General features: G+C 43.7%; 1 protein-coding gene across 1 annotated transcript in view; it reads left to right on the forward strand.

The window, feature by feature from the left end:
* The window catches only part of LOC138185690 (uncharacterized), a 56,296-nt gene that overhangs the window by 5,445 nt on the left and 35,624 nt on the right, over nucleotides 1–15,227 (forward strand). Inside the window, exon 3 of the mRNA XM_069124840.1 lies at nucleotides 2,240–2,402. Coding sequence (XP_068980941.1) covers nucleotides 2,240–2,402 — 163 coding nt within the window. The remainder of the gene's footprint in view (nucleotides 1–2,239; nucleotides 2,403–15,227) is intronic.

Here is a 15,227-nt window from a genome sequence, read left to right on the forward strand (position 1 = left end):
GTTGATCGATTGTCGCCTTGGCTGCCACGTAATCTCTAATCCCTTACGATGTATCGACATCTAAGCCCACGCGATTCTTGCACCCCATTTACAATGCGTCGGCGATAACGTTCGGGCAAAGTCAACGAAGGCTGTCGTTTCCATCGAGGTAACGTAAACTTTTAACTTTCAACTTTTTAAAATACCTTGCGTAAAAGATTGTATTGTCAACGTGGACTTTCAGCGTTTTAGCTGATAATATTTTACTCCACTCTCGGTGGAATCGTCGCGTAGACTATACGCGAATAGAATAGCGCTGGTTTCACCGGATCTCTTGATCCCGAAAAATTAACTCCGGCCTACGTCGTGACTGTGTTAACGCCATCCTTGCAATAAAAACCGATTTCACGGATCTGTCTGGGTGCAGGAACTCGCAAATTTTTGTCGTAGCCAAGGGAGGAAACAATAATCCTGCGTTATTGCTGAAATTACGACCACGAGCAGAGGATTATGCCCGGTCTATTCAGTAGAACGAGAACAATTTATTCGACAGTTGTTCAACTGCTCGTAGATGTATTCAAATTATTTTCGAAGCTCGTGCAACCAGGTCTTGTTTCAATGGAAATTGTATTATACTGTAATGGCACGATTCCGAGATATCCTGTCGAAATAATTGCCATTACGTTCTATGCAAATAAACCAGAGGGACTAAAACGTACGAATGCGGTTCAAACGCAGGAAAATGATTACTAATTAAAATCACTGTTTATCACTGATTCATCGAAAGTCGACAAACTGTTCGAAAGGGCTGTTTCATTGCTAAGTATTGTAACTTTTTCGTTGCACCACGTAGTTCATACGTTATTCGCGAAGACACGTCCATTGCTACTCGAAAATTCTCTGATCGTTTCGTTTCCTTTTTTTAACTGAATCTTTTGCAAATATTAGATCAATTAATTTTTGCGTGATTCTGATTTTTTTTTAAAATTTATTTTAATTTGATACGGCCCTTTTAAAAATATTTGATCGCAACCCTTTGCACTCGAAGCTCTTTTTAGTATATTGTTTTTTGGATTTACACTTTGATTTTGGTTGATGTTTTACCGGGAATTCAATTACTGACTGGCGATTGTATTTTTTTTTAGTTTATTCTCTATTTTATGAAAAAATGTGCTCTGCTTTATCTGAAATAAAATGACAACATTGAGCTCGAGAAATTCCATTAAATACATTGAATTACAGGAATCAATTTCCTCTTCAATACATATCAATTTAAATTATTGTCTGGTTGAGCAAAAGTAAGGTCTCTGACGCTTTATATACATAAAATTGTTTTTATAAATCTATGAAATGACTAAATAATTTGGAATTTCCTGAAATGAAGGTATTACAATCTCTTAGCGAATAGGGGATATTTTTAATTTTTCACGCTAAATTTACATTTCCATCGACTTTAATGATAATTTCTCCGAATTTAAATTCGTATTATAAGAAATTCAGACGAATATTATTCGTGAAGTTTCATTATTCAGTAATTAAGACTGAGACTTTCATCATAAATTTAAAGATACGCGTTATTTATAAAAGATTTTTTCTTTGACATGGTTAAAATTTAATGCGTGATATTAACCTGACAGATTTAAACTTCGAACAAAAGATATTTCATATAGTAGCGAGCGTGTAAATAGAATCGCTCGCATATAAATTGAATCAACTCTATTATGGAAAGTTGTACATATTTTTGTTCTTTTTCTGCAACATAAAAGTTCAAACGTACGTTTCTTGTACTTTTGAAGCGCCATGAATACGGTATGGCTTCCAAATTTGTATTCCAAGTACTAATTACTAGACTGTAGGTTATTATATTTTATAATTTTACGAGCAAAATTGAAGAAACAAAACGAAATAGCGATTTCTTTTCATCAAGTAATTACCTCCACGAGTGGTACACTTTCTATTTTTCCTACGTTTTTCGTATTATATGTATTCCGCGCTCGTTTAAACGCATAAACATCCACAGTCTAATGATCGCAAACTAAAAATTAAATTTAGTTTAAGAACCGTATGTAGTAACCAAATGGCAATGTTCTCCAGAAAATGGAAAGATCTCTGTCAGTTTTCAAAGCGTGTGAAAGTGGAACTGGTAATCACATTCAAAGTTTTGCCTCTTAATGAAGGAAACACGAATAAGCATAGTTGAGCCTGACGAATAGGGAACGAGTATTCTGAGAGAAGGACGAGGTTTTGTTCTGTTTCACAGGCACGTGTGGAGGAAATATCGAAACAGACGAGACAGCTCAAGTGGATTGCCCTGGTATAGGAGTGTGTACTCTCGAGACAATACCGCCGAATCCTTGCATCATCGACCCCACTCGGGAAGCACGACCATTCAGTCTGCCACGAGGATTCTGTCTGCCCAGGACGTGAGTATATTACGTGCCGCTATCTAGATGCATGCGTTTACCGGTCGCTTCGCGTTCACCAGCTTCATTCCGTACAATTTTCAAGGGATCGTCAGGGTTTAGGTCAGTGAACACACCTGGCTCGGCCGAGAAGTGTCCCTGACGCGTTCGGAAATCGATCCTCCGTCGATAATTTGGTAGCGCACGATGCTAATTTTGACAGCGCTCGTTGAATAAATAAAACGTGTTCGACCCGCTAGAAAACCAAGCCACGTTCACGAGCGTGGAAAACGGAATTCTCACGCTCCAGTTGCTGCTGATCTCGGTCCAACCTGTCTCCTGACTTTGGGCTCATTTTTCTTCACGAGCTTCAACAATAGAACCAAGTTACAATAACTTTATGCAGGCGAATTTAAAAGATAATGCGATGCACGTGATTTTTAACACTTTAAGAATACGATGAGACGACGGAGAATTTAGATATAACGTTGATTGAGAGTTTTCATATGATATCGGACCTTACAATTGTTCTTGTATCATATTAATATATTATATTGTTCGTATTAACTTATTATATTATATTAACGATATATTATATTAATTTCATTGCGTGTGATAACATGTAAATTATGACATTCATATCCTAATCGTGGTACGATATTTTACAGCTTGCTCCAATCTCTACATTGTTGCGTTATATTTTTCCTTATCGATCGATAGTTGACGCGAATCAATCCGTCAAACCTTAACAAAAACACGATGAAACTGACGAGTTCACGCGACGGTTTAACAAATACTTCAGCTTGAAAATAACGATGGGGATGTCGGCTCGTAGCGAGCGAATGGGAGGAAAAAATATAATGGACTTTCCCTTGAATTGGTTGCCCGGCGAGTGGACGTGACACGTACAACAACACAGCGTACATTGCTTTCCCATTATGCGGCATCAACGGCATTCAGAGGAATATCTTTATCTTTTTTTTTTTTTTGGCTCGTATCGGAAACAACGCGAATTTTTGTCGACGCGAAATCTCATTTTTCGCTCCGGTTACTCCATTAATCGGCAAACGAAAACGTTCGAAGAAATGTTCGCGGGGTGAGCTCGAATCCCTTCCGCTCTCTGCCTATTATATTCCAGATAAACGCATGCGAAGTTGGGCGAGAATGAAGCGTTACGATTATGTTCAAAGTTTGTGCACGGCCACGTAATTATCTGCGATTTAGCTTGCGGCCTGGTATCTCTAAGAAAACACTCGCCCCCGGAGAAAGCATTCGGTCCTTTTGGCCAAAGTAAATCCCTCTTAAAAACGAAATCTCGCTGTTTTAAAAGCCGATTTCTTCCCGTTTACGCGGATCGTGATATTTTAAATGGCCCTCGATAAATCCCGCCGCGAATTCGTTCGCGTATCTCCTTGTTTGGCGAACATTTTCCGCTTGAATTTGGAAAGTCGGTTTCAACTTGGCCGGCTTTCAAATCCAATCGAAAGTTAGCGCCCAACTCTGCCCACTCGTTGCAGCCACTTTGCTCGTTCGGTTTTCATTGCTCAGGCGTCGATCAGATCGTTGGCCCTCGTACAGTGGCGCGTCGAAGCATTCGAACACTCGTAGAAACCTTCTATTCGCGTATTACGTGCTTTATCAAACATTTTGAAATTTCATTAACATTATAACGAGAGACGGCTATTTGTCACGGTTACATTGATTAAATTTGAAATCAATCCGAAAATATGTATAAAGGATATGTATTGCGAATATACACTTCGTAAAGACTTACGAATGAATGGTTAATCATATAATTAGCGATACAAATGATCTCATTAAAATATTAAAATATTAATCGATATAATTAGCTGTTTAAACAACGTTGTAATTCTTATGAAGCATACGTATGTTTCCAATAAATATCTTAACTTCTATCTACTTCTTTGGGTTCGTGTCGAAATGTTTCGCGTGACATGTATAGTGTATCCGGGACAAGTTTCCACAAGCGTTCGAATATTTTCGTGAACCCGTGTACACATTCGTTGCGTCGATCAATTAACGTTGAGATCGCGATAAGAAATGTGCGCAAACTTCGTCGAAATATTTATCGATCTGCGTCAAAGTTCATGGATCGCGAAGTTGAACGTGAACGAATCGACAAGGAGATACATCGATTGGAAATTTGAAATCAACGCGGCGTTAAGAGTGCATTGGTGACGAGCATAGTCCAGAAACGTGGAAAGCGGAGGAGACAAACGCGCCACCATTTATCGACTGCAGCTGACACAAGCTCCGTTCGTTCGGAATGCAACGAGTTCCTATCGGACATCGATCGAATATGCAAAAACGGCGCACGATCAGAACCGAAATCTACGGACGGTTCTACACTACGTCGCGTCGCTTCGTGTCGCGTCGTTGCGGTTTGCATTCGGTTTTTAACGGTGAACATGATGCTTGGTTGTTGTAGCCGCTCTGCGGCTATTGCAAACATACGCTGGTCCCTACATCGACTTTAAGTCGGAACAATGTGGGTCAAATGACTCGCAGGCACAGGCCTCGCGCGTCGTTGAACACCCGGCTCGTTTCAACTTTACGATCAACCGTCCCGCCCTTTACGATGACTTTTCATGTCTGCGACGCCTCCGCTTATCTTCTTCCGCAGTTTCAAACATTTATATCACTGAATGATCCGTTTATGGATTTTTTCTACCAGACGACTCGCGACTTGGAAAAACTCCGTTAAACGGTGCATTCGCAGTTAGGATCAACGAGGTTGAAAAATCATTACGAACCATTGTGGAGAACACGGGATCGTATATTTTAGAGAGGGATAAGTTTAAGATTTAATATACCGTGGATCGATTTTATATTTTCAATTTTTGCCCTCTTATTTGATTTTGATATTAAATATACGTACATTATTGCAAAATATTGGGTTCATAGGTTGCAGATTTTTTCAAACCGCGAGTATCAATTACGAAACATAGCTGGCGGGTAATTAGAAGGCTTATGTGTACTTTGTAGGGATGAAATGGAGGCCACCAATGGCATTTTTCAAGGTTCACAACGACGCTTGAAACGCAACCCCTTTACCGGATGGAGTTCCGCAGTTTGTGAAATGAAATCTCGACTCCGTCATACACACTTCGGAATCCTGCTTTCATGAAATTATTGGCCTGGAAAGTTTAAAGGGAATTTTTATTTTCCAGGGAGCTTCGCAACTAAAAGCATGGATTTGAAAAAGCGTTTGATATATGGACTAGTTTCAGCGGTGACGTTTAACCTTATACGTAAACGTTTCTTACAGAGAAATGTTTCAAAAGTTGTTTTGCGTGAAATTTCATTGACCCAGTTCTCGAAGGAAACGTCATTAGAAAGGTGGAAATCAATGAGTGCGATTTCGGCTTTATTCCATTTTAACATCGAGAAATAACATGTCGAGAATAGTGCTGACTCAAATAGTTTGTTCGATGGACCGTCACGAAAAAGCGTCCGTCTACGATACGTAGTGCTATCCATTAATTTTATCGACCGTTCGGTGACACGGTGCACCGCTCCCGACCAGTGTAAGCGATCACACACGTATATAAAGCAGGATCGTTCAAGTCGGGCTGAAAATACCGAGAGCGGTCGTTCTGGTGGCAGTCAGCGGCAGTGACCTGATTTTAATTTCACGCGTGCTCGATAACAGTCACCGTGCTTAGATGAGTTGCGCGAGAGAACCACCTTTCCTGTCGGTGTGTGTTTCGCTTACCTCGAACTCGCTTCTCTCCTGCTCGGCGTCGTTTAATCGCGCGCCGCTCGCCAACCGGAACGTAAAGCGACACTTCGTTTTTTGCAACGTTGTGCTCGATCTAGTTCAAAGATTTTTCCTTTTTCTGGTCCATCGAGATTACCAACGGAAGACACGCGAGGACACGTCGTCGGTTTGTTTATTGTACAACGATCGCGTAGAAATAGGAACGAAGTTTCTGAAACTTTTCGGTCGACTTACTCTCTTCGACAAGTCCACTGGGATTGTGCCTAGCATCTTGTCGCGGTGCAATTTCTACGAACAGTGAGAAGGAGAGCTAGCGTTTAAAAAACGTATGCAGGTGTTAGAAAAAGGGACTCGAGAATCTAACGAGAGGCAGGAATACTTGGTTTTTCATGCGAATCGCTGTACGGGACGTAAATGGACGTACGACATTACGTAGTCGGGGTCAAGGAAAATGTGGCGCTCCAGCTGAAATGGGAAATTGCCCGCTCAACGCTCGCTTTTTTCGCAACGTCAGTGTTCTTTCCCTCGTTTTACGAGCACACCAGATCGGACAACGAAAACGACGCCGCGGGCAACTAAAGGAAAAAGAGGAGGGCTTCTTGACTAAAAGGTGTCTAGTTTAAACGACGAGGGTTGGTTTTCGAGAAAATAAAATTACTTCGTTCTTGGGTATGCGAAATGCTGCACCAAAAAAGGATATGAATATTTTAATGATCGTTCGTAGCATTACCTTATGAAACATGTACGCTCGAAGAATGAGCTATTTCTAAAAGATGTTATATCTTTAGATTTGACAAATCTTCGCAATTATATAAATATATCAAAATATTCACTTCTGCAGCTGTGAACTAGCATCGAAACTAGAATATCAACAAAAATACATTTATTATTTTTATTTCAGTTTTAAAAGACTTTTTTTAAGCACATTTAGTAGGAAAAATATCGAAACGAGGTCGGAGAGGAGTTGTCGGGAAATCATGAAAGAAGCATCTTGCAGTGGAAGAACGTGGTTCCCCCAAGCCTTTTTAAACGAAACGCGAAACGAAAAGACATCGTCCTCGATTCTTACGTGGCCGCGGCGGACCACAAAAGTTCACCGGCTGTGAAGCACTTTGTCCGCCCCTTTTGCCACCGTTTGCCCGCCCAGCAGAAACCCGTAGGGCATAAGGGCACCCGCTGCATTGGCGTCGCTCGCAGTTGGCCGCGATTTTTCTGATCTTTAAGTCGAAATCTCTTTGTCGGTGGCCCGTGCCAATATTTGCTCTCGGTCTTGGCGTTCGCTAAACGATCGAAATTTACCTCTTTCTAAGCACTCTAAGAGGGAAACGGGGAATAAACCGCATCGCGTTCCTACCGAAAATATTATCGTGACCGGAGTTGTGCCGTGTGCTCGCGGACCAAACGAGTCGCTGAAGAAAACGAGGCTGCGACCGCAAATCCGTAACGAGCGGCATTCAAGAATGGAAACGACGCTTTTGCACAAAGTACACCGCGGCCCATGATTATCCACAGAAACGCGTACAATGCATGCCAGATGGCGACGCGCACTCACCGCACTCCTTTCTATGCCGTGCATCATTCTCTAATGCTCGAGTTACTAAGTAGCCAGCTTGCACTCTCATTATCTATCCTGACTTTTTCGTAATTCGAAGCCAAATTATACGACGTTAGACCAGATTACGAGTAATACTTCTTGTAGATTTACCATTATCGACTTATTTATATTTAGAACTCACCCTGCTAAACATGCTTCGTCCTTTCGTTAATTCATTCGGCCTTTATCGTCGGATTTCGATCGTTACGACAAAACGTATAATTGTTCGTGAACCATATGCAGCTTGGTAATCCGTGTAATCGTTTTAATACCGATAAATACTCATTAAATGCGGATCTAAGCACGGCTTTCGTTACCATGCTGGCGTTATCTTCCGCGCGCTCTATTATTTATGGCCTTGCAACATAGATCGTGCGATACATTAGGCTCAAGAATATCATAGCAATTAAGCGCTTGTTCTTCGCGTACAAATATTTCATAGTCAATTTGTTTGTTTGCTTCGTCGGTTTATTTCAGATAAAACCGACGTACCCTCTGCTGACGGAATCTAATTATTTCTGTGCCTATTCACGCTAGCGTACGAACAATTAGAAACGTCCCGTAATCCGAGTCAGTTTACTACGCAGTGATCACAATCGCTAGGAGAAACTTGAGGCTATGAATAGTTATCGATGCAACCACGATCTGTCGCTGGATAGACGCCGGATTTACAGTCTACGGTGCACTGATTTCTCCAATGTGTCAGTTGGTCTGGCAGGTCGAAAGCAACGTGGGTATCCTCGTCTGGCACGTACGGCTCAGGCTTGCATTCGATTTGCATGCAGGAAATTCGAGCATCGTTCTAACCAGAATCGATTACGCGATACTCCCATTTACGGACAAATCTCTCGACTTTTCGCCTTTCGATCATTAACGTTGCTTCTACGTCGGACGGCTTTTAAAAAAGCTATTCTCAAAAGTTTGTTTCAAACTGAAAATACGATTTCGAGTAATTCTGAATGAGAAGTTGCTGCGTCAGATTCAAAAGAAATAAAGTGGAATAAAGTGGGATTATTTCAGTGAGCTAAACTTCGACATGTTAAAAAAAGTAAAATGTAAAAGTTGGCATAATGTAATTGAATTTGTATATGGCGAGATATTATGTCGTATGTTAATTCCATTATATTTAAATGGAAAGATAATTTTCATGCGACACGTATAAACGTATTGAATTTTAAAGTTGCTCTTCTATAAAAGACGGAAAATGTGGCTTGTCACGTTTTTCGCTTCAAACTTGTTCGTAATTGAATCGAGTTTGATAAATTACAAGGTAAATTTGATCCAAATATTCTACCGTCACAAATAACTTTATCTTACTCTATTCCCTAGGAAAGGTATTACGGGATTGCTGGGGTCGTTTTAAGGGATCACCGCGGTGAATTTATACTCGCATTAACGTAGTTACATAGTCGATTCCACGGACTCATGGTAGATCGGGAAGATTCGCATCATCTTAGGACAATGTGTCTACCTAAGCGCGTCAGCCAATATCTCGTTTGACGTATGAAGGCTATTACGGCCCCGTTTGATAGTTTAATCACAGCCATCCCTCGTTCTTTCTCGTTCGACCTACTTCTTTAACCCTTGCAACATTAATTCGCAATTTTGGACGGGCGAACGCTCCCTAAAGAAAATAGAAGATGTTATCTGACTACGCTGTTACGAAGCTACCAACTGTCCTCTAATCAATGACGCAGTTTCGTTCATAGCTGCTCGTTCTATTTTTCATCGTATACTCCTTATTTGACGGTAGTGCCTTACCTCTGTCCATGTTTCAGGCGATAAATGGTAATACAGTAGATTCGCGCAGAATGTGAACGTCCTACATGAACATACTATATTTTTCACCTATGTACCAAACTCGATTTCTCTTATTTTTTATGTAACCCTTTTGAAGCGCATTCGTAATACACGTTTCACTCCTTCACTCACATTTCACCACACTTTTAACTGCAACTCGTCGAACTATTTGCGCAACTATTCGCGCGCCAAATAGAAAGATACTCTTTATTATTTCTTATCTTCGGGACTTTTCGTATCACTTGACTAACTAATCAATAAAATTTCACGCACTCGCACTCGCGATCCTAAGGACGAAGAAACGTGGTTTGCTGGTTTGTAGGCACGGTGGGGTGTCGGCAGAATCGGTGCGATTACCGAGATTTCGGGACGTGCCACGATAAAAGATTAGATCTGTCGGACGTGCACGGCACAGGCACAGGCTCGGCCCGCCATGGTAGGTGCTTGAAACTGCACTTTAATCTCGCAAATGATGCGAAGACATGGTTCCTCAGGTGAAGAATTCCAGTGAAAGAATACCGAGCCAGGGTTTCGAAACCTTTGACTCGTTTATCGCAGTGTGCTCGACGCGAGACGATTTCTCGTGTGTACGATCAAATTGGAGTGTTGATTTTTGAAACGCTATTCCGGTGAATTGAATTTCAAGGAAAAATACAAAGGACGAAAGAAACGTGAAAACATGGAAATGCAACGTCGTTCCCTATCGAAACGTCGATAGTACCAGAAATAACAATCCAAATAATATCGGCGAGAAAACACTATCGAGCTTTCAAGAGACAGAGTATTCTTCGCTTTGAGGAAAGCGTCTATGGAAACTCGAGCTAGTTATGCGCGAAAACCCCGACTCCGACGGTACCTTTGAACAAGCGTACGTGCGAGAGACGCGCCCAACATACACAGGGCGCGTGACACACGTGCAAGTTATGTTAACAATGCCTGCATACGTACGATCCCGATCCAATTTTCCACGTGCTCCGAGAGCGTATCGCCACCCAGGGTAAGCGGTTTACAGGCTCGGCATGTCATAACGTGGCCACCTGTCTAAATGCAATTGCGGATCGCGCGGTGAACCGACACAGGCCGTTGAATAATTTTACAATCGTCGAGTTTACAAAGCTCAGCCCGTCAAGCTCGAATATGTCACTAACGTCTCATCGCTTCGAGGAATATCGACCGTATAGAGCGCGATAATCGTGATCGAATAACGCGGACAGGTTTTAAAAGGTTCCATATGGGGGGAAGTAAACGACCTTTTACGGTGAGCTACGCGAGGCACGGCCTCTAGATGTAAGAAGAAAGTCGAATAAGGCTATAGTTGCGGTAGAGGCGTCTTCTGACCAACTCTTGCTCCGGCAAATATAGGGAAGTTTATTCGAATCACCTATGCTTGGACATCTTAAAATTCAACGTTGAACTTTGCACAGAATAACGAAGTTTGCGTATTATAAGAGACCATTGGCCTTTGTAAGAGCGAAAGAACTTGGAATATAAAAAGGAAAAGTTTTGTTAAGAAGGGAGAAATTCGTTTTCACTACAACGACGCGAAAAAGCAATTTCTGAACACTCGATCTTCGAGAACACCGTGACCAGGAAGTTGGGTCACGTAATAAATTACCCGTCAATCGAACGCGCCCACCCTTCTCTTCAACCCCTAAAATTATAATACGAAGGCAAAACTGCCGATATAAATTATGCAACGTCGTTAAACGATTGCCACGTGCACAACCGAGCGATAAATCTCTCTGCTTGGGCCGCGAATCTAATAAATTTCGCGTTACCAAATGACTGGAAAAAATACTATCTCGATTTGGAAATATTCTCGCGTTTTAATCGTGGCGGTAAATCGTCCACGATATCCACCGTCGCGCACTTCATCATCGAAACACAATTCCTCGTTTCTTTGCCAGAGTCAGTCTCCTCGCGACGATAAGTTGCGCAGATCGAGCAGAACCACGAAGATACGGAAAATTTAATTTCTTTCTTGCGGACTGGACATCGGCGAGGTTGAGTTTCGTGACGTTTTCGGGGTGGCAATGGTGCGTGCCCAATTCCAAAGGTGGTAATTGGATTTCTACGAAATCCCTTCGTTCGTGGCAGCACATCGAGGATTACCAAGGATGGGTCCGCGTCAACATCATCGAGGACGTAGCGTTCTCAGTTGCCACTTTTGATCAAGCTCAGTGGACAAAGTGTTTGCCGTTCGGTACTCTCGGTTTCTGCCTCGTTTCGATCTCGTCTGTGTGTCGATGGAAAAGATTGTCGGCGAAAATAGCGTCGTGTGTGGAATTGGCGGAAAATAATCCAGAGCGAAACGAATTTTCCAATCGACGACACAGCACTTGGACGACGAACGACGTCCGACGATCTCCAAAATTTCGTTTAACAAAGTGTTGGCCGATTTTCGATTCCCACGTTCCTCGCGCGGTTTTCTATCGAACGCAGAGTGCTTTTTCCCCTCTGGATTTTCCATCGAAGAGTTTCGACGATGCGTGCATCGTCGTTCGTTTCGTTGTTCGTTTTTCCGACGGCGATCGTGACCGAGCGGACGTAATCTCATCTTTCACGGAACGATCGACGAATCGGAAAACGTTCTTCCGTTAAAACCTGCCGACCTCGGCTGCGCGCAGAACACTTTCACCGATGGATCGATTTCTTGGAGGATTTTCCAGCGCGATCCTCGACCACTTCGATCCAACTATTTTCCAGTAATAGTAAGCGCGAGGCTTGTCTATGTCTGCCGCTAGTTGCTCGCGTAGTACTCGAGGGTGGGGGGTACCGCGCGCCTTCTTAAAGCTTTGCGGTTTTTTCAAAAGCGGCGCGCCGTCCCCACCATCGTCAACTAGCTCCCCCACCACCGGACGTTGCACTTCGTTCCTCGTTCGACTTGCATTCTCGCCGTCTCGCTTCCTCTCCAGCGTTCATTTGCGTCGCTATTCGTCCGTCTCTGTTTATCTGCTCTTATCTCTCTCCGGTTTCCTCTTTCTCCGTTCCACCACCTCTCCGTTCCTTTACCTCTCTGCCCCGCCACCCTCCCGTTTCTACTCCTGCATGCCTCTAGCTCTTTTTCCGACACGATCGCCTGCATCGGCTGCACCAGCTTGGCTATGCAGCTTCGCACGATCTCTTCGGCCCTCTCTCTAGCGAATTTTACTTCGCAACAGATTTAATCTTTTCCTATCCAATCGAATTTCCATGACCGGCGTTCACGTAAGAACGTCAAGGTATTTTCGTGGAAATTTATGGTACGTCCGGTTCGTTATTGCCGCCACGGATTTCACCAAGAATCGCAAGGTTGAGATTTTTACGAGCATGAATAATTTATGTCCTAGTGCGAGGCAAAGATGTCGCAAGATTTAGCGAACGGTTTATCGGCTCCGTTGCAACGCGTTTGTGGCGATTACTCAAGGTCTACCTATAGTGCAAGATCGACAGAAAAGTTGTTACCATTTCTCCAGACGAAATTTTAATCCATCTTTAAAAGGAACTACGGTTTTCGCTGTTGGCTTTGTAATTTTCGGCTAAATTTCGGGGGAATATGGTACATTGTTACGGGGACTGCCTGTTTGAGTAACTGTAAGATAAATAAGGGTAATTATTTCCGCTACCAGGTTCGCTTCCGTGGTGGAGTCACGCGAATGTTTTACGAAAACGCGAGCATCTGTCTCTTCATCGACGATACGCGGTGGTGCGAAAATGTCGATTAATCCTATCTTCCTCGCGCACTAGTTTAATTCCACGCGACAGGGATTCGCTTCAGAGGAAGCTAGGCTATCGCGCAAGATATCCTTCTTCGCGTCTATTCACATCGATGGAAGGCGTAAACTCGGAAGAAATTGAATCCGATCGACGGATCGATAAGCTCCTTTGGAAAACTCTTACCAGTCCGAGCTTCGGGTTTTGTGGTTTTACGGTCGCGGTGTGCTACATGCCAACATAGTAGCAGCGACTCATTTCTCCGTCAGACCCGCGAGAAACGGGTGGATAGAGGGATATTTCTCTACTGTCGAAATTGCCTATCCAGACAAATTTCTTTTCGTGATTCTTTTTTCCATCGGCTGGACAGCATCGACAACGTTGGAACCCTCGGTTAATTCGTCCGCACGGCCCAAGAACGCGGTGATTCGGGGGTCCGGGGTCGAGATAAAATCCTACCACGGTAAAATAAGCGGACGGGCCGGCACTCCGGAGAGATGCACTTGGCTGCAAGCGGGGAGAACTAGCTGGACGCGGCGCTAATGCGCCTGCTAACCTTACTTTCGCATTGCTAGACTCAATTCATGCCAAGGCTGACTGGGTGCGTTGCCCTCCATTGCCCCTATACTGCCGTCATTGGTGGCCTCCTCTCGCCCCTCGGGAGCCCTGGCAGTCGCCGTCGCCCGATGCCACGCCGCCCACCGACAGTTTCTTGCCCCCTTCGACTCCGCTTCACCCCCTTGCCAGGCCTACCAGCTTAGCCCCTGCTAGGCGACTTCGTCTTCGGCTGCAACTCCGGCTCCAGCTTCGACTCTCTGCCTCCCTGCCTTTGGTTTTCGGCTTCAGCTTCGCTCCTGACTTTGGTATCGCCTTCGACTTCGACGTTCCACTACGCACAGCCGACTCGCAATCGACCTCCGGCCACCGTTGCAATTGCCTTAGACTTTAATCGGTTGCTCACGGCCTAAAGCATCCCAATTTCTCTTCGTTCCGATTGATACACATCGCAGCGCAGCGATCAACTTCCCTTCAGGATCAAGTTTCCTCGTGATTCTATTTAGTATCCTTTCGTTGCACATTCTTAAACTCTGCATACATATGCTATGTGCCGTAGACGTATTTGTGTTTGTACGATGCTCGAAAAATATTTGGCTAGCAGATCGTCCCGTCCGGACGGAGCAAGGAGCACGGGAACCGTCGCGATTGATAGGCAAACGATTCTGCGAGACGGAAATAAAATTCGGAGGAACTGTTTTTGGATCGAATACGGGAAAGTTATTTCCGTTTGCGAATAAGCCGTGCTCCTCCGCTTTTATTATTCTTTCCCACTGCTCCCCAAGATTTTGTGGAATTTCTCTTTTTGTGGTATTTTTCGGCAAGTCGTGGAGATTCGCGTGGCTCGTAATGAAACGTCGATCAGCGTTCTCCATGGTATTCCGCGTGGAGGACAATAGGCGTTGCTCGTAAAATTTTTATACGTCCGGTTCTACTTAGGCCCTACCGACGCGACAGTCTTTCAATACCAGAAACGAAGTTAGAACGTAGGCGCGCGTCAAAAGTTGTAGCTGGCCGAAAACTTTCCACGCTGCGTTGGAACTGTTTTCATTATCGCCGTACCGTAGATTGCAAACATATGTTTGATGTTTGATAACGCCATGGATGGCCGTGGATCGCGGATCTACACGGTTGCCTACTATTTCGAGCAAGGAACGCGCTCGCGTTACAACGGCCAGCACTATTTCGTCTCGACCCCGCCCATAGACCGCCGCCTATTATTAAAATCCTGCAGCACGATATAAACTCTCCCAAAAATAAAGCTGCAGCATCGCGGTCGACGCATCGCTGCGCGAGTTTTTCAAATCCGTTTGCCTCGCTCGCGAGATGGGTGAGATCGTTTAGTTGGAAGAACGTTGAATGTGCAATTGTGGGGCGAATTACATCGAATCGGTGAATCTGATTGCCAAACGCGAGTCAGAATTTTGTTATCCTGCAGGATAAATAAAGGAACGAAAATGAC

The sequence above is a fragment of the Bombus flavifrons genome, chromosome 12, assembly GCF_040668555.2.
Source record: "Bombus flavifrons isolate JBK064 chromosome 12, iyBomFlav1_principal, whole genome shotgun sequence".
Lineage (NCBI taxonomy): Eukaryota > Metazoa > Arthropoda > Insecta > Hymenoptera > Apidae > Bombus > Bombus flavifrons.